The 24,035-nt window shown below is 35.9% G+C and overlaps 2 protein-coding genes across 3 annotated transcripts in view; both read left to right on the forward strand.

Moving 5' to 3' along the window:
• The first annotated feature begins 9,746 nt into the window (after nucleotides 1-9,746).
• LOC132041110 (CSC1-like protein RXW8) lies at nucleotides 9,747-22,164 on the forward strand. 2 transcript variants are annotated; one of them, XM_059431900.1, is made up of 12 exons: nucleotides 9,747-9,898; nucleotides 10,911-11,301; nucleotides 11,767-11,913; nucleotides 12,278-12,341; nucleotides 12,477-12,686; nucleotides 16,127-16,306; nucleotides 16,734-17,032; nucleotides 17,491-17,761; nucleotides 18,701-18,979; nucleotides 20,679-20,912; nucleotides 20,987-21,176; nucleotides 21,263-22,164. In XM_059431900.1, exons 2-12 carry the CDS (start codon nucleotides 11,021-11,023, stop codon nucleotides 21,769-21,771), a joined length of 2,664 nt encoding a protein of 887 aa, XP_059287883.1. In that variant the 5' UTR covers nucleotides 9,747-9,898; nucleotides 10,911-11,020; the 3' UTR covers nucleotides 21,772-22,164. The 2 variants fall into 2 exon arrangements, with proteins under 2 accessions (XP_059287883.1, XP_059287884.1); XM_059431901.1 differs by lacking the exon at nucleotides 9,747-9,898 and having other exon boundaries at nucleotides 10,990-11,301; nucleotides 21,263-21,485; nucleotides 21,528-22,164.
• LOC132041109 (CSC1-like protein RXW8) overlaps nucleotides 10,739-24,035 on the forward strand; it is a 52,226-nt gene continuing 38,929 nt past the window's right edge. Inside the window, exon 1 of the mRNA XM_059431899.1 lies at nucleotides 10,739-10,994. The gene's annotated coding sequence lies outside the window, so the exon portion shown is untranslated. The remainder of the gene's footprint in view (nucleotides 10,995-24,035) is intronic.

Below are 24,035 nucleotides of genomic sequence, written 5' to 3' on the forward strand. Positions count from 1 at the left end.
ATCTGGCTAATACATATCCGATACCGACGACAAAAATCCTCGATCACTTGAGGAACAGGGAGATTAAACCAAATGGCAAAAGGATAAGTGTATGACAATGAGTAGCCAACAACATGGTGATTTATTTTTACCCCATTCCCAACAGGGCGAACGTCAACATCTGCGCCTAAGTTGCAGTCTTCCCTGACTACGGCAATAGTGCCATCATCGATACAAGATTCGAAATTCTCCACCGAATCACAATGGTAAGAGATTTTGCAGTCGTTCATATAGTTAAATCCCGACGGGAAGATATCGGCTACGAGAGATTCCAGCTCCTTATCAGAACCGGCGGCTCCCGTTGGCGGCAGAAACGAAGATTGATCTTCACCTTGGGTTAATAATGGAACGTAAGCCATAACCGTGACAGGCATAACCTAACAATGGATGATCACACCCTGATGGAAGAAGGTTCAAAGTCCGAGGAGGGCGTTGGGCTCAATATGGAAATCGCAGCAAGGTTTTTAGGGAGAAGCAAGGTTTAGGTTTGAAGAGCACAGATGTATGAGAAAAGAAAAATACATGGGCTTTATATAGAAGAGAAAACAAGGGGTCCTGTAGCGTATCAAGGACTCTGACACAAGGAGGTCTCCCAAAAAGGATTTGCGGCTAAGTAATAATCACCTAGCATCGGGCAGAGTGAAGTGTTGACTAGAAGGTCTTGTCCTAGGCAGATGGATGCGGCTACTCAGCTTTATTTGGGTCCATTTCCCGCAATCAAAATTTTACTTCGGGAAATGGGGGGACTATCTGTATACGGGTAATATCGAGGATATAGACATACTCGGTTTCCCGATGTTAAGGTTATGCTCGGCCAGGATATGACCGGCTTATCAGGGATAAAGCATAAAGCTCGATCTGGAATGAGGCGTTAAAGCAGGTAGAAGAGGCGGTTAACCACCATGAAGAGAAGACCGGAATATACGTCCTCAGCTGGATATTTTGGCACCAATCCCCATGAACAACTGTCAATTAATTTATTTCCTTACTTAGAATTGTACTAGGGTTAGGACTCCTCTATTATAAAAAGAGGAGGCCCCCATTCATTTTAAGGGCTCTGCTCTATAGAGAAAGAGAGAATTCATATACTAAGAAAAGCAATAGAATCATCTGAGTTCATTCATCTTTCATAAGGTTATCTTTATTATTCATTGTTCAAGCGCCCGGTCATAAGGGTTCAACCTCGGTTCCCGGTAACCGAGGCCAGTCATCATTTATCTTTGGTCAGATCTGCATATTTTATTTACTTATTCATTTATCGTGTAATCTGATCTCGTATTGAATTAAACCACATATCTTTAGCACAGCGCATAAATTCAATTGTTCTCCGTTTTAAGGTTAAACAACACTCTTATTAGCTTTGCCTTTGGGGTTCAAAGTTTTTGACTTTTTTCATTTTTAGGTGTTTTTTCTCTTCTTATTGTTTGAAAGTTTTTGTGGGGTTGATGATGATCACCGCCTGGTATGGAAAATGATGTATTGGCTGTTAAAAAACAAACGGTTTTAAGGTTAAAGATTGAAATTGTACCATTTTATTAAAGAAAGTGGACTATTAATTGTCTATGTGAAAGAAATAGGACCATTTTGAGTCTAAACTCAAAGATACTAGACTGTTTTGGTCCCTTTCTCAATCTGGAAAAGGATCAAATATACCCCTGTACTATCAGAAAAGGATTAAATATACCCCTCATTATACTTTGGGTCCAAATATTCTTTCCGTTATACTTTGGGTCCAAATATACCCCTCTATTATACTTTGGGTCTAAATATACCCCTCCTCCGTTAAAATTGTCCAAAGTGGACATGAGATCTGACGTGGCAGATCGACAACTCGGTGAGGTGGACACCACATGGCATGCCACCTCATGACCACAACCCATTTACCCCTTTCATCCCTTTTTTCTTCCACCACTATCATCTCCTCCTCCTCCCCAACCTAGCTTTGTCACCATCAGCACCACCATCTCCACCTTGCCTAAGAGGACCAGCAAAACAAATTAGAAAAGGATTTCCTAAGATAGAGAATATGCATCTCCACCTTAAAGCTCTTGGGAACTCTGAAAACTTCATTTGTTTGAGATACTTATTTATTGCGGCAAAATTAACTTTTTTGAGTTTTGACCAATGCTCAAATTTGGAGGTTTGGCAACTGCTTATTGCTTCTCTTTATTTAACATTAAGTACTGGATTTCTAGAGATAATAAATTAGTAAGGGCTATTAAATGCAATGCTCAGATGACAACCATAATCATAATTCCCAACCTATGAGAAGATTATAGCAGTGTGATGATTTGCTCTCACATTGCTGGGGACTCCGGTAGAGAAAAAGGCTCTTGATGGGAGTTGAGACGCATCTTTGTGTTAATGGATTCCAGTTTTTTTTAATCGTGTTTTAGAGAAGTGAACTACATTTACGATTAGGGTTGCTGTTGGTAGAGGGAGTGAAGGTGGAGATGGTGGTGTGGTGGTGCTAATGGTGGCAAAAGTTGTGGAGGGGGAGGAGATGGTAGTGGGGGGAGAAGAAGTAGGGGAAGAGAGGGGTAAACAGGTTGCGGTGGTGAGGTGGCACGCCGTGTGATGTCCATCTCAACGAGTTGTCAGTGCCATGCAGATCTCATGTCCTGGACAATTTTAACGGAGGAGGGGTATATTTAGACCCAAAGTATAACAGAGGGGTATATTTAGACCCAAAATATAACGAGAAGAATATATTTAGACCCAAAGTATAACGAGGGGTATATTTAATCTTTTTCTCATAGTGTAGGGGAGTATTTGACCCTTTTCCTTTCTCAAAATATAATTGAGTAATCTAGGAAATGAAATCTGTCAAATTATACTGACATGTAAAAGAAGCTATAATTGGTGTTAGTACTTACGTAGTTTGGAAGTGCATGTTTCGGGGCTGACCAATTGACAATATATTTGAAAATATGTACATGAGGATTAGTTACGTAAGTGGACAAAAAATGCTTCTTTTGCTTCTTTGACAACCCTCTCAACGTTATGCTTTCATGCCATAATAATCAACTTTGTTGGCTGATAATACATTTAATTTCTAATTTGCCTTGATAACTACAACCACTCAATTATGAGGTCCTTATCGAAGTCTTATATATCTTGAAATAGTTTACGTATTTACGTAGAGTTTGGCTTAATTAGCTCGTTGTTTAGTCACTCCAAATATAACATAGATCAGCAGTGTAATTTGAGGCATGACAAGAGAATTGGACATAATTATACAATTTGAAAAATATTTGGTTGGAGTTTCTACTACCCGATTTTGTAGGATTGGGGATTAGACGTTGATATGAATGAATTCGAATTAATCGGAATCCCAAATGCTATATTGGATGAGAAAAAAAGATAAGTGAAGAAATTGCACGGTTTTCCCTTAAATGAGTTGGTCTTTAATTTTTTCCCTTCAATATCGAATTTATGCCTAGCGGGGCATAAGTTCTTAGGGGTCATGGGCATAATAAGTGGAATATTATGATGCGAAAATATAAACTTATGTCCCGCGAAAAAGTTATTTGGCTTGAGGGACGAATATTAAAGACCAGTACAAAATAGGAACAAAAGTGCAAATGACCCAAATTAAGTCGAATTCTTACAATCTACGTGGCACTTCCATGGGGCCCGCAAAATCTAATTCTCATCATGTACCATACAATATTAATTAAATATTCGACCCTAAAGTCTTAAAATAAGTCAAAGACAGTCACTTTCAACCAAATCGCCTCATAAGAAAGTAAAACTTTTTCTGAATTTCCCTGCTTTAGTTCGTCTTAACAGGATCAGATTCTAGAATTCATCATTTTGCAGTTTTCCATGTTATTTTTCGTAAGTTTAAGATTTACACGCTGATGGTGAAAACATAACAGAGTAATCTATGAAATGAAATTTATCAAACTATACTAACATGTAAATGAATTTTGCAAACGTTAATATATAGATTTAAATCATTTTTATCAGTTACATATGTGTCACAAAAAAGCTCAATTATTTCAAGCAAATGAAAGACCAAACAAGCTACATTGTTGTTTCATGTTTGGACTTTTAATTTGTGTTCGTACTAACCTAATTTGTGTTCGTACTAACCTATTTGAAAATATGTATATGAGGTGTAGTTACGTAAGTGGACAAAAAATGCTTCTTTTATTTCTTTGACAACTCTCTCAACGTCTTGCTTTCATGCCATAAGCCCATAATAATCAACTTTGTTGGCTGATAATACATTTGATTTCTAATTTGCCTTGATAACTACAACTTCTCAATTATGAGGTCCTTATCGAAGTCTTATATGTCTTTGAAATAATTGTTGGGAAACTGAGGTAAAATCACAATAATAATAATAGATATCATCTATCTTAGCAAGATAATAGTACTGAAAATATAAATGCACGAGAATATAATATTACTACGATAATATTTTTAGAGTAAATACGATTGATTGAGTGGTAAGCACCTTTGTCTAAGAACTATCTCAAAGAATGTAAAATATTTTTTAAGATTAAACAAACCATCTCTAATTTAATTAGATGATACAAGAATCAGTAAAATTAAATAATATACCAGCATACAACAATCAGCAAAATTAAATAATATACCAGCCAGTTTTTGCAGAGGAAATAATAGACAATAAAAGAATAATTAATGATGGCTAAATAATGATGGATGGAAAAGCTAATTTATATTTTGAAGAGGATCAATTTAGAGGTGTGTTCGGCTGAACCAATGGAGAGGCTATTTATAGGCCCAAAAAAATAGTTCAAACAATGACAAGTGGCTTGCTACTTGTCAAATTGTTTCCATGCATATTGCCACACAATTTTATTTGCCACTTCTCCAAGTAATAATGCCATTTGTCACAAAATCTTTAAAATACCACTACAATAATTTACGCATTAAGGTAAAGTTTGGCTTAATTAACTCACAATTGTGATTTGGGTAATCATTCCAAATATAACAGAGATCAGCAGTGTAATCTGAGGCATGACAAGAGAATTGGACATAACTATACAATTTGAAAAATATTTGGTTTGAGTTTCTACTACCTGATTTTGTTAGACTTGAGGATTAGAAGTTGATATGAATATGTAGATTTGTTGTAGTAAGAAACACCTTTTTAATTAGTTAGAACACCTTGTAATTTATTTTATTACTACTCGATTTTATTAGAAATCAAATATGGAAGTTCATATCAATATGTTTAAGATCATGTATGTTGTCTCATATAGATTCAATTGCCAGTAAATTTACACAGTTAACTTTTAACTACAATTGTACAATAGAAAGATAGTAATCGACGTAAACAGATATTTTACAAAATATCAAGACATTTTTTTTTTTGGATATAAACAGTGTTTCAAGTGAAGGCATGCTAGCTAACAGCAATCGTTCAATTCAATCAATTGACTATGCTTTAGTCTTAAATTAGTAGGCGTAAACCGGGGTTGATACGATAAACATGACATGACGCTATAATAATCAATGAGCAGTAACAAATTGATCTTTCCTCCGACTATTCGTTTATTATTATGAGATGTATGTTGGAAAAATATTAAAGATGATCAAATTAAGAAGAATAAATAACAGAAAAATAAAATACAGTAACATTAAAGATAAGATAGAGTTGAAATTGGAAAAACCCGGTTCAAGAAACGCTATGGATGACGCTGTCTTCAGAGTAGATTTCCGTCGTTACTCTGGTGCAAATAGCAAAGGAACGTTCTACTCCCAAGATACAATGAACCACTCAGGAATTTTCTAATGTGCACACACATAGAAGTTTCGGAGAACTTTTTTAATCTCTCGACTGCTTTAGTAGAAAGGAAGAGGCACGAATGTAGAATTTTATGTTTCAGGAATTTTTTCTAAGTCTGAAATATTTTCTAAGTGCTGAAAATCTACAGCATACCTATTATTTATAAGGTGTAGAAAACAACTAACACACATTTTCAAAGAAAGGATTCAACCCTTAAGATTGATGACACCTTTTCACAATGAACAGGTGTATCCTTTAAAGAATGGGTAACACCTCTTTATAACATATTTTGTCTTTTCAAGGTGTGTTGAAATTTTGAATCACATCTAAAATGAATTCTAACAATCCCCCAACATGCTCTCACATGAATTATAGACTTATAGTAAAAGTTAATCGAGATATTATATGGCTAATTTAAATTTGATACAAAAAACAAGAATAAAAACGACGCTCACTTGTAATTAACTTAAAATGTTGAATATCTTGAATTTTATTACTTCCTCTGTTTCATTTTCCTCAACACCCTTTCTTTTTTTAATTTGTCAAAAAAAAAAATATATATATATATATATATATATTTAAAAATAAGTTAAATTATATATTTTGTTTTATCCTGAATGACATAATTTTATATTCATAAACATGTTAAGTGATATTCTGGCCGACTACATAAAAACACCCTAGGACCTAAGAAAGTGAACCATCAATGACCACCTCTAATTTCATGGTGTGGATATATTCCTAGGACCTTCACATTTGATTTGAGGATGGGATAGCCAGATACTACTTCTTCTCGTCGGCATCTTTGTTTTTTTTTTTTTTTTTTTTAAATTTTTTTAAAAATAATTTTCCATGATAGTCGCATGATCTAACAATAAAAAATGTTATATTTGTGAAACTTTGTGAGTAAGGAAACTACGGATTACAAAACTATTCCCTACATCCCAATTTAGGCGAGGCACTTCTTTTTTTTTTAGTCAGTTTACAAAAAATAAAACATTTTTATACTTAGTAATAATATAACTTGAAACTTTTCATTTACCCTTAAATATGATATATAGCCACATTCTACATTTTTTTGGCTTATTTTGAAACACAAATTTTAATAGTCTTCCTTCATTTTTATAAATTTCGCGCCTAGTCAAACACCTTCACAAAATTCTACATGCATACTTCTCGCCGAAAAATGTGTATTTTGGATGGAAAAGTGAATCTCCGACAAACTTTCTTTTTCTAGATATTACCACACCAGCACCACACTTCCCAGGGCCGGCTCTTGGGTAAGGCGGCCAAAGCCCTTGCTTTAGGCCCCACTCTTTTTGGGGCCCCATTTTGAAAGTTTATGAACTGTTTTTGTCTAAATAAGTATGTTAAAATAAAAAATATAATTTTAATAAAAAGAAAAGCAAATTTTAAAATAAATTTTAAACAATTTAAAGCATATGAAAATATTTTAATTTTTTTATTTAGTGGTAACAATTTGAGATCACTGGTTCGTATTAAAAAATGATCGCCCTAGCCTCCAAAGAACCTTAAAACATAATAGCCACTCAGATATTGATGATTTAGACTAATTCTTTTGAAGTAAAGGTGTTAAGAAAAGTAGTACAAGTAGAAGATAATATTTCAATTGATAAACTCAATCGGGTAAAAAGATTTGATATTTTTTCAAATGCTGATATTGCTTATAGAATGATGATAACAATTCCTGTAACAGTGACATTTGCGGAAAGAAGTTTTCAAGCTAATTCGATAAAGAATTATCAGAAAAATTGATTATCAAATATCATTAATAACTTTGCATTTCAAAAAATTAAAAAAAAAAAGATTTCATATATTTTTTTAAAAAAAATTATATTAAAAGTCTCTCATTCAGGTGTGGCTTTAGGCCACCAACTTTATTGAGGAGAGCCACTCACTTTGTACTCCTTCAAATCTGACTGCCACTTCGACCATCACGACATCCTCATTCAAATCTATCCACCACAATCTTTTATTGTTCTCCTCTCAATGTGGCCCGCCACCACTACCTTCTCGTTCTTCTCCTCATTGATGATATCATGCAGTCAACCATTCACGTACAACCTTAGGTGATGATTCCGTAAATCTTCACGAGAATGTTATTGAGGCCTTAAAAAGAAAATTGTTTACCCCCCAAAAAATGTTGAGTACCATGAAACAAACTTTAGACTTTAAGAATGCATTTTTAAAATTAAAAGTAGCAAATATATGTCTAAAATGAACGCTATCACTAGTGGAATACATGCTACTCCGTTTCAAATGTTTGTCTAGTTTTGACTTGATACGAAATTTAAGAAAGTAAAGAAGATTTTTAAATTTGTGGTTGTTAGCTAAAGATATGTAGAATATATCAAAATGCCCTTTAATTTTGTGGTCTTAAACATGCCACGTAGAAAGTTGAAACTAAAGAGTTGCCAAAAAAGAAAAGAGACAAACATTTTAAAACGGACTAAAAAGGAAAGTAAGACAAACATTTTGAAACGGGGGAGTAAAAAAAACTAGCTAGTGATATACATTATCACACGGTGCATAAAACTAATATTGAAAGCTGCTAATCTGAACAAAATTCCATAATCCAAGGAGATGAGGAGATTGATGCTGACGTCACACACCGTATTGAGGCGGGGTGGGCGAAATGGAGGTTCGCCGCTGGGGTATTCTGCGATAATAAAGAGTCGCCAAGGCTTAAAGGTAAGTTCTACAGAGTGGTCGTTAGACCAGCACTTTAGTATGGGGCAGAGTGTTGGCCAGTCAAGAATGACCACGTTCAGAAGCTGAATATGGTGGAGATCAGGATGCTTAAATGGATGTATGATCATATTAGGAGGGATATGATTAAGAATGAAGTTACACAAGGTAAGGTGGGAGTGGCCTTTGTGGCGAACAAGATGAGGGAAACGAGCAGAAATAGTTCGGACGTGTGAAGAGGAGGTGCAAGGATGTGCCACTGAGGGGGTGTGAGAGGTTGGCTATAACAGGAGTTAGGAGAGGTAGAGGTAGGCCGAAGAAGAGGCTATAACAGGAGTTATTTTTCGCTATTGTGTATTGATAATTGTTACTACATTTGTTTTGTACATTGCTATTTTACTGTTCCTTTTTCTTTCCTACATTTCTGCATCGGTAACATTTCCTTTAAGCCGATGGTCTATCGAAAACGGCCTCTCTATCCCATAAAAGTAGAGGTAAGGTATGCGTACACTACCCTCCCAGACCCTACTTATGGGATTACATTGGGTATATTGTTTGTTGTTATTGTTTGTGTAGAGTTATTTCACTTTTAATTAGAGGTCTCGTATTTTATCTCTGAATATGAAAAAAGATCCCGTTAGGGTGCCCTTCTCCGTTAAATGGGTCTTACGCTGTGCGAATTCCAATTAATCGGCCAAATAACGGATACCAACACCGAATGAGAAATCAAAAAAAGAAAAAAGAAATAAGTGAAGAAATGAGTAGTCTTTAATATTTGCCTTTCTAAATCGAATTTATGCCTAGCGGGGCATAAGTTCTTAGCGGACCTGGGCATAATAAGTGAAATATTACGATGCGAAAATATAAACTTATGCCTGACGAAAGAGTTGTTTGGCTTGAGGGGCAAATATTAAAGACCAGTACAAAACAGGGGCCAAAAGTGCAAATGACCCAAACTAAGTCGGTATAGGCAATCCGTTTAAAATCGACGTGGCACTCCAATGGGGCCCGCAAATCTAATTCTCATCACGTAAGTCATACTACTTTAATATAGTAAGTAATTAAATATTCGATCCTAAACTTCTTTAAATAAGTCAAAGACAGTCACTCTCAACCAAACGCGCCTCATGAGAAAGAAGAAAAACACACTTCTATTTTACTCTGCTACTAATAAGTACCTTGTTCCTCAAATTATAGCAGCTCATCTTTTTTGCAAATTTCAAAAGAGCAATAATTAATTAATTTAAAAATCTAACTTCTTTTTTCTCTCTATCCCATTTTTTGGTTAAAAAATCTATTTACCTTTCTGTATACAATCAAAATAATATTTTTTATTCGGGTTCATCATTTGGGCTACTGAAATCAGAGGCAAAAAATCATTTTCAGGTGAGTCAATTATCGTAATTTTCCCTTTTTTTTCTTTTTTTTAATTGAATTGAATTATGTCTAGTTTTTTCTGCATTAACTTTCTTCTAATTGAATTGAATGAATTATTTGTCTAGCTTTTTTCTCCATTAAAGTTTCTTGTTAGTTTCTGTCACTGTTTGTGTGACGAATTTTAGTCCTCGTTTGGCCAAATTTTCACTAATTTCGGAAAACTGTTTGGAAATGGAATTGTTACAATTTTTTTCGGAATTCCAAAAACTCCAAAAAACTGTTTTCACAATTTTCGCTCTAAATCACTCACAAAAATTTAAAAACAACTGCAATTTGTATTCGATGTCAAAACGCAACTTCAATGTCCAATGCCATTTTCAAGTTGAAAACAAATACTAATTTTTTCCAAATTCACATTTTTATGTCCTATCGCCGACTTAGTTGTTACTTAAATTCCTGTCAATTGCATTTAACTGTACAATGTGATGTCTGTGTAAACTGATTGATGCCAACAAGATAGGAAGGCCTTTGCTTTTTCAGTTCTATGGTATATTATGCTAGTGTAGCGATTGCGATAGAATGCGAGGTCCCAGGTTCAATTTTCAGTGAAGGCAAAAATACTAGGTAATTCCTTCCTATCTGTTCAAGCCTTGGTGGACAGAGTTACTTGGTACCTGCTGCTGGTGGGAGGTGGGAGGTATCCTGTGGGATTAGTCGAGGTGTGTGCAAGCTGACTTGGACACCACAGTTATCAAAACGAAAATATTATCAACTTTTAATATAGTTCATTAAACAAGGTAGGGTATTTTGAGTTATGAACTTTAATGTAGTGTACAATTTGTGGTTTGGTTATCACCGGACAGTTTGTTGATCGAAGAGGACCATCTTTTTGCTGGTTTTGGAGAATGTTCTTTCTGCACGGCACATTACTGATTCTTAAACTTTATGCATAGTGTTTATCTCTAGTTCTATCATATTTGTGAAAAACGATGTACCTGAGCTATAACGTCTACTTTTGCAGTTTGTGGACTGCAAACACGTCCTCTTTTTCTGGATACTTGATGTTTTCCAGTCATCAGGGAATGCTTATCATTTAATTATTGAGGTTGCTGGATTATTTGGAAGACAAGGATGCAGCTATCTGCACTCTTGACTTCTGCTGGAGTCAATATTACAGTCTGTGTGGTGCTGTTCACTTTGTATTCCTTATTGAGGAAACAACCAACTTTTGTACATGTCTACTTCAGCCAGAGATTTGCTCAAGTACGAACAAGACAGCTCAGTGGCTTTAACTTTGAGCGATTTGTTCCTTCTCCTAGTTGGATCTTGAAGGCATGGAAAGCATCTGATGAAGAAATAATTGCTGCCGGGGGCTTGGATGGATTCGTGTTTGTGCGTATGATTGTTTTCAGGTGAAAGCTGAACTTTCCTCATTGTATTAATTACTTCCTCCTCTATTTTTGCTGAAAAAGTCAATTTAATGCCTGAATACAGAGTTAGCAACATTATTCATCCCTCATCTTCGCGTTTCAACTGAAGTTCAGTAATTTTTAGTGGAATATTTCATCAAGCTGAGGAATTCCAATGGAAAGATGTCTACTTGTTGCTGAAAATATGTATTGCTTGTTTTCATGGCCTGATTTTAAAAAAGACATTGTTCCTAATATAAAGGTGGCCAGTTTGATGTCATTGTACTAGCTTTCATAAATGCTCAAGTGGTATGCCTTTCTCAGTAAGGATGTATATCATATGTTAGATGATGAATTTGTTCTTGAAAGTATACTGCAGGCCTGTCTTTATTCCTCCATCTTTGTCAGGTCTATGTACCATTAGTCTTTCAAGTGTACTTACCTTTTCCTGCTGCTTATTGTGGACAGTTTCCGAATATTCTCCATTGTAACTACTCTAGGCCTTTTCCTCGTGCTGCCTCTTAATTACTTTGGTCAAGATATAAGACGTCAGCAAATTCCAGCCGAGTCGTTGGAGGTATTCACCATTGTGAATGTTGAGCCAGGGTCAAGATGGTATGAACCAATGCTGCTAATTATTTGAATGTAGATAATTAATCTATTCCCTTATAAATGGACATGCATAATGCAAGTGGCGGTTTGTTTCATATGAAATGGAATGAGAATAGAACACTTTTGTCTTTGTCAAGTGGCGAAAAATTTGCAAATGGCAAGTTTGACATTTTCTGCATTTTGGATCTGAAGTTAATGTTACCCAGTAGGGAGAAACTATTAATATAAGAGAGAGTGACCAGTTAGTTTATAATTCCGAATTTCACATAAAATATATGTGTTGATGACATAATATTTCCTGATTCACTGAGCTTCTTTTCAATCACAGTTTACTCTCTCTTAAATCTACCTCTACTTTTTTCTTCAGGTTCTGGGTTCACTGCCTTGCACTGTATATCATATCCTTCTCTTCTTGTCTTCTTCTTTTCTTGGTAAGAATTTATTACTGATTTCCAACTCATTTGCTTCTCTGCTTTTCTTTTGAACTTGTATTTGTTTTATTAGATATTTCATACTTATGCTTTGTCAGATTTTTTTATCTTAAAAGTTTCGCTGCTTGCTTCTAGGAGTACAAAAGTATCTCAAGGAAGCGGCTGGAATATCTCACTTCATCAGTTCCCCACCCAAGTTACTTCACAGTTCTGGTCCGTGCCATCCCAAAGTCTGATGAAGAATCATACAGTCATACAGTTAAAAAGTTCTTCATGAATTACTACGCATCAAGTTATCTATCTCATCAAATTGTTTATCGGTCTGGCGCTGTTCAGAAACTGCTGGTGAGATTAAGATACTTTATTGTAGTCTAACTAAGAAAGCATTTCCATTGCAGCTTTGGGGATCTTGGTGCTGTTCAATTGTTTTTTCCTTTGATAACCGAGAAACCCCGAAGGCCAGTGGCGCATGATTTTTAACTCAGGGGATAATGTTTCTCTTGTCCCTGAGTTGATTATTCTGTTATGGTTTCAACTGATTTTAAATATAGGAGATGAAACTGTGTATCTTCAAGTATTGCATGAAGAGAGATGTGGGGCTTTAAGTTTTTGCCTATTTTTTGCAGCCAAAAAAGTAGGGAAATGACTTTAAGTTGTGAACGATGAGGTGTAATGTATGGTTTGCGACTTTGCGTCAGATATTAGCCACAAAGTGCTACATAAATAGATAGCTGAAGCTTCTTTTGGGAAGCACATGCTTTTTGGTCTTATCTGAAGAATAGATGAACATTTCATTTGAGACGGAGATAGCTTATTTGGTTTGAAAATCTACGGGCAATCTTATATGATGATTCTAGCCCTTTAGAATGGATCAGTGATGCTTGTAATAAAACTGATGACCTTCTATGGTAGTCTTTTGGTTAGGTTTCTTGCACCTTTTTTATAATGGTGGTTTCCAGGCCAACTTTTGTGCACCTTGATTATTTCACCTGTACTTGCTACCTCCCACCAGCACAACTGCCAGGTAACTCTGCCTACCCAAACTTAGAGATGATGGGATATGACATTATGAATTTATGCTTTTGAAAATATGCAGTTGCTCATATTAAAGTTGCTCTGTCGCTGATGCTGTTTATGAAAATATATTTTTGTTTCAAAAAGCTTCTTTTCTGAACAAATGCCGAGTCATTTTCTGGCTATCTCGAAACTATGTTTTTGATGATCGAGAAATCTCCGTAGGCCAGTGACACATGATTCGACATTTGGTGGATAATGAGACTGGCCCTCTACCCTTCTCCACGTACTTACGGCAGGGTTCGAACCTATAATGTACGCCTAACTCAAACCTCATGTGGTCTGCTCTTATCACTAAACCAAGGCCCTGGAGCTTTTGAATCTACAAATTTAATGCAGGGAATACTATATCTTTCTTCCTTAGGTCTTACAAAATGACATCTTTCCTAATTCCCTTTCTTCCCCCCCCCCCCCCCCCCGCCTCCCACCCCCCAAACCCCTTGAGGTAGGTTGTTGAGTCTCAAATTTTAGTACCATTTTTAGATGTCCTTCTTTGGGATTTTGTTCCTTTTCTTTTCCTTTGTACTTGTAGGACTTCCTGTAGTGTACTTCACAAAAATATCAGAGGTAGGACTCAGATTTTCCTAAGGTGTTCTTTGCCCGACGCGGAAGTGTTGCCAACATCATACTTGATGAATCATAGTTACTGCTGACATTTGCGCATTTAGGATCCTATTTGCTTTGCACTACCATGACTGAGGCTTCATGACTGAGTCTATTACTCCAGTAACTCATGCTCGGAGTTCTCTCTTCTGCTGCTTAGCGAAATTTAAATAGCACAATCTTTTCAATTGCATATTGTTTTTACTGTATTGATGATTAGTTGAGAAGTACAAGGTTATAGCGTCTTAATTTCTAGGATATTCATTTTTGTTAGTGCTTGTTGGCTTAAACGAATTGAAAATGCAGTCCATGATACATTCAAAATAAACTGCAAAATGGTCCTTTGCTGATGCAGACCTATTAACATGAAATTAAGACGCGGAAATCGCATTCTAGATGGTGACCTCAAGTCCTGATATTCAAATTTACCTCTTGAATCTTGTTACCAGTGTTATTAAAAGTTTTTTGCTGTGTTGCTTAAAACTACGAAGCGATGCGAAGCTCTTCTTGTTGAAACCATGCGCCTCAGAGAAGTGTGCATTTCTAACAATGACGCGCAAAGTGATCCCATTAAGAAACGATTGTTTATGAATCTCAATTTTGAGAAGTTGGATTAAGATTAGTATTATTGCATATTGGAGTTGAAATTAGTTATGTTAATTGCAGATTTGCAGTTTGATAATTAAGTACTGCCTTTGCCCAATTTATATGACACACTTTCCTTTTTAGTCACTACCAAAAAGAATGACACATTTCTTTATTTGGCAAATATTTGCTCCCTCAGTTCACTTACTTATCCAAAGATTCTAAAAATAGATTTTCACTTTTACTTGTCACTTTTAGCATATCAAGAGAAGATAATTTCTTTTTTCCAGCTTTACCCATAGTATTAATTACACACTTCAAATCATTTTCCAAATCCAATAAAAATATGCACCAATTAATATGGGCACATTGGTAAATTATGCACTTCATTTATTATTTCTTAAGGGGTGTGCAAAATCCATAGTGGATAAGTAAAAGTGAACGGAGGGAGTAACTTAAAACTTCCCTTTTACCGGTAATGAAGTGATTTACAGCCACACAAATATCTATGACTTGTTTTAGACCACAAGTTTCAAAAGTCTTCCCATATTTCTTAAACTCCGTGTCCAGTCAAACTACATCGTATAAATTGGGACGGAGGGAGTACTAAATGCATACATGTTTTGATATTTTTTAATTTCATAAATTGTGCGATTCCCTTCAAGGAGGCGTGCACCTCACTTTTTGCCCTTCAATTCAAACCCCGTGGACGTTGTTGATTTTGTGCGCTTTTCACTTTTAAAGCACTGTGTATGTTACTCTACCATTGTGTTAACGCCAAGGCCCTTTGATTAGTACGAAAAGCTTTTGAAAGCTCTTGAAAATGTCTTGTAGTAGGAGGACCCAAAGCCCTTCCTGAATAGGTAGGCACATAGTATCAGATGGTGGTTTTTGTTGTTCCCGCGAAGCGAAGATCATTCGCTTGGCGAATAAAGTGGGTCACCCTCTTTTTGGCTTTGGCCAAACACTTTTCGAAATTCTTTTAAGCGCACGTTTGTTTCAAAAAACAAGGTGACTTTGTTTTGGTTCAAAATCGTTTTCAAGTTGTGAAGTTCTGTTTGTTGGATAATTTTTACAATAAAAAAAATAACATAAAAAGAAGAAGAAGTTCCATTTTTCTGAGAACTTTGAAAATGAAATTGTTTTCATGTTTTTGGAAAACACCTTCTTTTCCAAAAGAAAAAAAAAAAAAAAAAAAAGGGATTAAGCTTTAATGACCCTTAGTGAAATGTTCTACTCCTTGAGCAGCTCTCCCACCTCACCTCCCTCTCTCTTCTTCCTTCTTCATTGTGCTTTTTCATAGACCATTTTGATTTGACCTAAAAAAAAAAAAGAAAAAGAAAAAGCAAAACAAAACCATATGTATATTAGCTAAATATAGTATTTGGTTCCTTCTTGATAGTAGACTTCTGCTTACTTTCACTAGTGGTCTGTCACTTAACTTCTTGGTTGGTCCTCATTTTCTGCTCCATTGCTTTTGTCTTTATGTGGTGGTTAAAGTGCCATTGATTGTATGATGACAGACTGGAGCAGAGGAGGTGTTGGAGGTTCTTAACACAACCCCAGAGCAACTTCTCCGTGAATCAGATTTAATGAAATGTGGCCTTTGTGGAGGAACTACTCGGTCTTTCAAGATGCTTCCCGATGAGCATGATAGTGATGAAGGAAGAGATAATCTTGATGGTTCAGATTTGGGAAAAAAGGTCATGTCTGTCCCATTATATTATCATATTCATATGTACACATATCCTTTATTGCATAGAAGATTATGTTTTCATGGTTTTTGCACATTATGTTGCTCATCTTCTCTTCAGTGTGTTGACAAAAGTTTCTGTGTTGACATAAGTTTACTGTTTTTATACTCTGTGCCTCCTGTATTGTGTTCTGTGGTTTAATTTAACAAAATATTTATGGTTGGTAACAAAATATTTATGGTTGGGGTTGAATATATATGCACATTATATATATGTGTGTGTGTGAATGTAAAGAGAAAAATTGTGGCCACATCTTTTATTTTGGTTTGTTCAGATTTTTGGACCTACTAATTAGTTCTTGGTATCATAATCAAGAAAGAAGTAACTTGTTAGTCAAAACAAGACATGAACTGAAGTATATAATTTTTTCTTGCAGGAGTCTGGAGCTGCTTTAGTTTTTTTCAGGAATCGGTATGCTGCTTTAGTTGCTTCACAAGGTCTTCAGTCTCCGAATCCCATGTCATGGGTTACAAATCTTGCTCCAGAACCAGATGATGTGTTCTGGTCGAACATTTGTGTTCCTTACAGACTCCTTTGGATTCGTAAAATTGCTCTTCTAGTGGCCTCTATTCTTTTCGTGGCTTTTTTCCTTGCGCCTGTTTCACTCACACAAAGTCTCGTTCACCTCGACAAGCTGCACAAGAATTTTCCATTTCTCAGTGGAATTTTAGAGAGGTAACACAGTGTTCTGTTATTGTTTCTTTTAACCTAGTCTCTTGACTTGTACATGTAGTACAGGTGGTATTCTGTCTCTGTCTCTGTGTGTGTGTGTGTGTGTGTGTGAGAGAGAGAGAGAGAGAGAGAGAGAGAGAGAGGGAGGGAGAGAGAGAGAGAGAGAGAAAGAGAGGGAGGGAGGTCTGTGTGCGTGTAGATTAACTTATTGACATTACATTGTAATGTGTGAAATAAAGTCTGGCTTTATGATTTCAAGACTGAGTTTATTGCAAGGATGATGCTGGAAATTTGCACCTTCCTTTGTATTATTATTTCCTGTTTGCTTTAATTAGAGATTTTCATACATGCATTAAATAACTTGTGCTTTTTTGGTCAATGCTTGAGAGAGAGAAAATATGGTATGAGAGGGGAACATACATGGGCACTATAATAATCCTTTTTCTGCCTCCTCCTTGCAGGACAGGACTGAGTGAGCTTGTCACAGGATATCTACCAAGTGTTGTATTAATTTTATTTTCCTACATAGTTCCTCCATTAATGATGCTATTTTCTAAACTGGAGGGGTCTATCTCTCGTAGTGGAAGGAAGAGGAGTGCATGCATAAAAGTTCTATGCTTCTTCATCTGGAATGTTTTCTTTGGTAACATTCTCTCAGGGACTGTTATTGAGAGATTTAACAAAATCATTAAGGATGTAAACCATCTACTTTCAACGGCTGTGCCATCAACGGTAACTACCACCCCTCTGCGTCTGTTTACCTGCTTCCCCTCTTGGTATAACTATCTTGTTTAAACATTGATAAATATATACTTTCTCTCTCTCTCTCTCTCTTGAATTTAGGTATTCCTTATGTTTTATGTGAGGCTTTCATATGTGATCAATGCTAATAGTTTCTTTTAGCTTTATTTCCACTCCTTGATGAATGCTAGAGCTACTCTTCTTTTGTGTAGTTTCTGTTTTTGGTTTTTCATTAAAGTTGTGATATCATGATATGGGAAATTTACATGCAAGTTGCGCTAAATTCGATTCAAGGTTATTTGGGAGTGAGAGAGGAAGGTACTAACCCTCCGAAGGAAGTACATATCTGCTTTCCTACATGTTTTGGTTTGATAAAGGACGTTAAAGGGAAATATTTTCCATTTTCTCGGAAGACGGAAGAGAAGTCCAATAATGCTGCTTCCCAACATTGTTTGATTTGATATAGTTGAAGTGTTTACCTTCTAAAATCTTAAGTTGTTACAGAGAGTACACTTCTAATTGTTTAATTATATTATGTCTCAACATGCTCCCTAACGTGTTGGCCTAATTTATTTTTTTTTCACTGGTCAAAAACACGTCGAATGTTTTTTCTTTTTGGCTTGCGGTGAGATTTGAACCCAGGACCTCTTTCCGGCTCTGATATAAAAAGAGAAGAAGATTTTTTGTTAATGAATAGTTTGATTATTGCCTCAAGCATGTTGGAGTTTATATAAGGTTATAAGTAAACCCTACAAAGGAAAGGAAAGCAATCCCCTTCTTTTGTCTAGTTTCCTCATTATCTGCTTTTCACCAGCAGTGATTAATGAACTAGTTTGTTTACCCTAGTTTTCATCAGTGATATTGTATAATTCATGTAATCACGTCACCACAAGAGTTGATTGATTGGTGATATGATTTTTTTTCTTGCAGGCCACCTTCTTTATGACTTATGTTTTGACATCAGGCTGGGCAAGTCTGTCGGTTGAACTCTTACAACCATTTGGTCTCATCTGCGGATTGTTCTCCAGGTTTATTCTCAGAAACAAGGGTCCATCATCTCATGGAACACTGACTTTTCCATATCATACAGAAGTTCCGAGGATTCTCCTATTTGGTCTCTTTGGTTTTGCATATGCCATATTGGCACCTTTAATGCTGCCACTCTTGGTGGTTTATTTTGCCATTGCCTACCTTGTCTATCGTAATCAGGTAATTACATCCCACTTAGTTCAGAATTTCTTTTATGTCGCCTTGTTTTACTCTATATTTAGCTCATCGACTTTTTGGTTACAGAGTCTTGAGAACTAACATTCTTGTAACGTTTTCCTTTATCAGTATCTATAGAACTCCACTTGTGTTGACCCTAGTATGACAAAGTGAATCCTGATTTTTTCTTGATTGGTGGGGAGAAAATTTTCTAGGATGTCCGTTCTTGCCTTTATATTTTGACAGTTAATGAGCTTCTTGCTTCAAGAGCCTGCCTTTCTCATCTCTCATATGTGGTGAAGCTGATGAAAGATGATGCTTTTAGAATACGTCACGCAGACTTTTCTTTTTCTGTGATGTGTTCGTGTTGATATGACATGAATTGGTGCTGATATGAAATGTCTTTAGGACCGGATCGACTTAGGATAGATAGTAACAGATTTCTGGTTGATTCAAGTTAATGAGCATTTCACACTCGACCTCCTTAAAGGTTACATGGTTAATTACTTAATTTGCACCAAACAATGGGTGTTGCCAACCTGCCCAATCAAAAGCACTTTCCCATTTTATTTTATTTTGCCAAACGGCAATTATACTAAGAGTTACTAGGTCCAATCCTTCTCATCCCCCACTCCGTTCGCCACTTGACTTTACAAAAAAGAATTCACTCATTATTTCTTCTTCTTCCTTCCTGTGCCCCTGCTTTTGGGTTGATTTGGGCTATTAAGGTTGCCTACATTGACTTCAATTATTGGACAGGTTAGTTTGACACCCAAAAATTGGTCCATAAATGAATACACTCCTCGGCCCACACAGCGAGACCTGGGTTGGTTGGGAAGGTACAGTTTTGTGGGCTAATTACTTGTGCTTCTCTTTATTTACTTGGGTTGGTTATACTGGTTATTTTATATTACTAATTGCTTCTGTGTCTCTGCATCTTTTGAGTTGCTTCTTTGTTTTTTCCCCTTAAAGATGACGCTTTCTTGTTCTTTGTGCGGGTACCTTCCTTCAGCGATTTCTGCTTCTCCCCTACTTTCCTTTGGTGCCGATTTCTCTCTTTTTTTTTCTTTTTTTTTTGCATGTTCTCTCCTTGACTTTTTATTCTCCAATTTTGATCTAAACACTAATAGTTTGAAAAAAGAAAATGGCTTATGCAACAAAGCTAATCCTAAAACGTTTAAATATGGAAAATTCGATGCTAGATTTTAATCTTCTCTATAGTTGATCAGTTCAAAACAAAAAATCAACTAGGGGATTGAAGTTATCTTTCTCTGAGCTTGTTGAAATTACATTCTTGTGATATTTAGTTTGGCCCATTGAGATTAAAATTAATATTTTCATTGTTGTATGACATTGACAATGTTACTTGCAATTTTAATGTTAGAAGAGCTAAATTTTCATATATTATATTATATTTGTGCTCCCTCGTCTTTTTTTTTTTTTTTTTTTTTTTTTAAATGCACTTCATTTCTCACTGCTTCTTACTCCTAAGAGGCTTCTCTTCTTTTTTTCTTGCTTATAAAAATACCATGCAGAATTGCATTCTTTTGTTTGTCTTGCTACTTGTTGAGATGAGTAAAGGGATTTATTTTCAAAGTTTTTGCTGATTGACTTGTGTACTTTCCTTTTTACTGATGAATATCCATGTGCTTGCATATTTTTCCTCTTACCTTGTGTTTTGACAATTTTGTGAAACCATCAGATCCTCAATGTATATGTGACAAAATATCAAACTGGTGGAACCTATTGGCCTATTGTGCACAACACAACAATTTTCTCAATGGTGCTGATGCAAATTATAGCTTTGGCAGTCCTTGGATTTAAAAGATCTCCATCGGCATCAAGCTCCGCTATTCCATTGATAATCTGTACACTCCTCTTCCACGAGTACTGCAGGCAAAGGTTTGAACCATTATTCAAGTACACTCCTGCTCAGGTATGACTAATTGCACAGTGCATTTTACACATTCTTCAATGTATGCCTCTTAATCCGTGTGTACATTTCCACAGACCCTCATTGAGATGGATAGGCAGGACGAGGAGGAAAGTGGGAGGATGAAAAAGATGCATCAACGACTCATATCAGCTTATTCTCAGCAGTTCAAAGCAACTTCACTTAAACTGGGTAAAGCTGTTCCTGAAAATGACGAAGAGAACATGAGTATCCATAAGGTTCATGACATAGAAGACATTAATCCAGGTTCATAAATAACTTGATGACTATTGTGGGACAGCTCTTATTTATCTGGATGTTTTTTGACGCACTTGATACTTTGTTGCTTGCAGGGAAAAGTCCTTCTCATCTTCCGTCACCACGTGCGTCTTTGGAAAATGGAAGTCCTCCTCATCTTCCATCACCACGCGCATCTTTGGAAAATAGAAGTCCTCCTTATCTTCCGTCATCACATACATCTTTGGATAAAAGTCCTCCTCGTCTTCCTTTATCACATACATCTTTGGAAATGAAAAGTCCTCCTCATCTTCCTTCATCACGTACGCCATTGGAAAGTAAAAGTCCTCATCTTCCTTCACCAGGTTCATCTTCAGAAATTAAAAGTCCTCATCTTCCTTCACCACATACGTCTTTGGATATTAAAAGGCCTCTTCTTCCTTCACCGCATGATCAATATTCAGAAATTAAAAGTCCTCCTCGTCTTGCTTCATCATGTACGGCTGTGGAGATTAAAAGTCCTCTTCTTCCTTCACCGCATGATCAATCTTCGGAAATTGAAAACCCTCCTCGTCTTTCTTCATCATGTACGTCTGTGGAAATTGAAGAACCAGATGGCAAGTAGATGAATCTTTTCTGTGCATTTAAGTGCAGAATCAGCACTGATTCTGCATTTTTAGGACTGCATACTTTATGGTATGGTTGATGTGTGAAGTGCCTCGAGAAGAGACTTCATTGAGGTGTACAGAAAATATTTGTGTGAAAAATGCCGTCTAAGAGACTTCTTGGAAGTGTACAGACTTCTGAAGCTGCAACACCTTAAGAGTTTTACCTAAAGAGTGTATGTTTTTGACATTTTGCATAGATGGTTCCATGACTATATGGAGACCTGTTAAGTACATAGATGTATTGGTGAACTGTTGCTTGATCTGAGTATGATTTTGTATCATTAAACTTATTTTTGAAGTTGTAATATGCAATATATAGAAAGAATAAAAAATTAGCTTCTATTGCATCATCTTTTGCTGTTGGACCAGTACATGTACATGTAGTCCTATAATTATTACTATATATAGAAAATTTTGAATCTCGCGACCTCAATCTTGATAGTAAAAGTTTTTTGACATTACGAGTCTAATGACCAATAGGGCTTTGTCAAAATACTTTTTGTTTTGACATAATCTGTTAATCTTGTTCGCAGTATACTTTGGTATCACTGTCAATGTACAACTAACTTCCAAATATTGTTATTTTTCTTCCTCATTCAATATTGGATACTGTTACAGAATGAATGTAGACCATTTCCTAGGAATGTACATAATACTTTTATGGATAGCAGATTTTTAGGAATCAATAGCAGATTTGTAGGAATCACTTTTATTTTCTTTCCTTAGTAGCATTTTATGTACATGTATTTATAGTGTTTACCTCTTGGAATAATATAACAAGTTATTCTCCATACTTGTCTCAATTACATGGTATCAGAGCGGGCTTTAATATCTCATCGGAGTTTTGTCAACTTCCGTTACCGGAAGTTGTGGCGACTCACCGGAATTCCACTTTGATCTGATTTTCTGGATCTGATTTCACACTGAAGTTTCTGGCACATTTGTTTGTGGTCTGATGATCAACAGACCAGGTTTTTAAAGGATAAACACCACGAACCAGGTTTATTCGTGAACATATTTGATTCTTCTTTTTGCTTGTCAAATCGTTCTTTCTCGAACGATTTGATTTCGGAATCTTTTGCCTTTGCTTTTCGATTTGTTTGAGGACCGAATAGTGTGTTGAATACAGTGATTGAGTCTGAAACTTTATTGTTTTTGTTTGACTGTATTGTCCTTAGAAATTGACTGCTTTTCCGCCCGAAGAGAAGTTTACCTGAAGCTTTCCCTGTTGAAATATCTGAAACCTTCTCTTTAAAACTTTCTGTAACGTGTCAGGGATATTTGGTACAAAGCTTTGTTGGCTTCTTTTGTTATACCCTAAGTCTTGATAAAAAAAAAATATGACTGAAACAATTCTGGTTACCAATGATGTATTTGCTAAATTATCTCAATATCAGAAATCATTAAAGAAATTTCTTCGGTTACTGCCCTTGCCAAGTCAGATAGAACATGTCTTATCTCCTCTTCAAATAAATGGGTGACTGATTCTGGTGCTACAGATCACATGATAGGTAATCCAAATATTTTTCTAGCTTTCAATCTCACAAATCACCCTCTCCCGTAACAAGATGGGCGGTGGGTCGACATATAAACGTTGTGGGATGCGGGACGGTTGAACTAACCTCTGTGTACACTGTCATCCGTGTTAAGTGTCTGCGAACTTGCCTTTAATTTAATCTTTGTGAGTAGACTTACTAAAGATCTAAATTGTTGGTTCTCATTCTTTCCTGATCATTGTTTGCTTCGGGATCTTATGACAAATCGAATTATTGGTAAAGGAAATGTATCGGATGGTCTCTACATCCTTGATGAATGGGTCCCTCGTTGCATTGCTTCTTTGCAGTTACATCTCCATTTGATGCGCATTGTCAGTTGGGACATCCTTCTTTGCCCATCTTAAAGAAGCTTTGTCCTCAGTTTCAGAAGGTCTCTTCATTAGATTGTGAATCATGTCATTTCGCAAAACATCATCGCAGTTCGTTAAGTCCAAGGGTTAATAAACAAGCTGAATTTATTTTTGAGTTAGTTCACTCTGATGTTTGGGGGCCATGTCTAGTTGGATATAAATATTTTGTTACCTTTGTGGATGATTTTTCTCGGATGGCGTGGATTTACTTTATGAAGAACAGATCTGAAGTGTTCTCTCATTTCTGTGCTTTTTGTGCGAAAATTAAGAACCAATTTAATACTATTGTAAGCATTTTAAGGAGTGACAATGCTA

Source organism: Lycium ferocissimum, chromosome 12 (genome assembly GCF_029784015.1).
Source record: "Lycium ferocissimum isolate CSIRO_LF1 chromosome 12, AGI_CSIRO_Lferr_CH_V1, whole genome shotgun sequence".
In the NCBI taxonomy this organism is placed as follows: Eukaryota; Viridiplantae; Streptophyta; class Magnoliopsida; order Solanales; family Solanaceae; genus Lycium; species Lycium ferocissimum.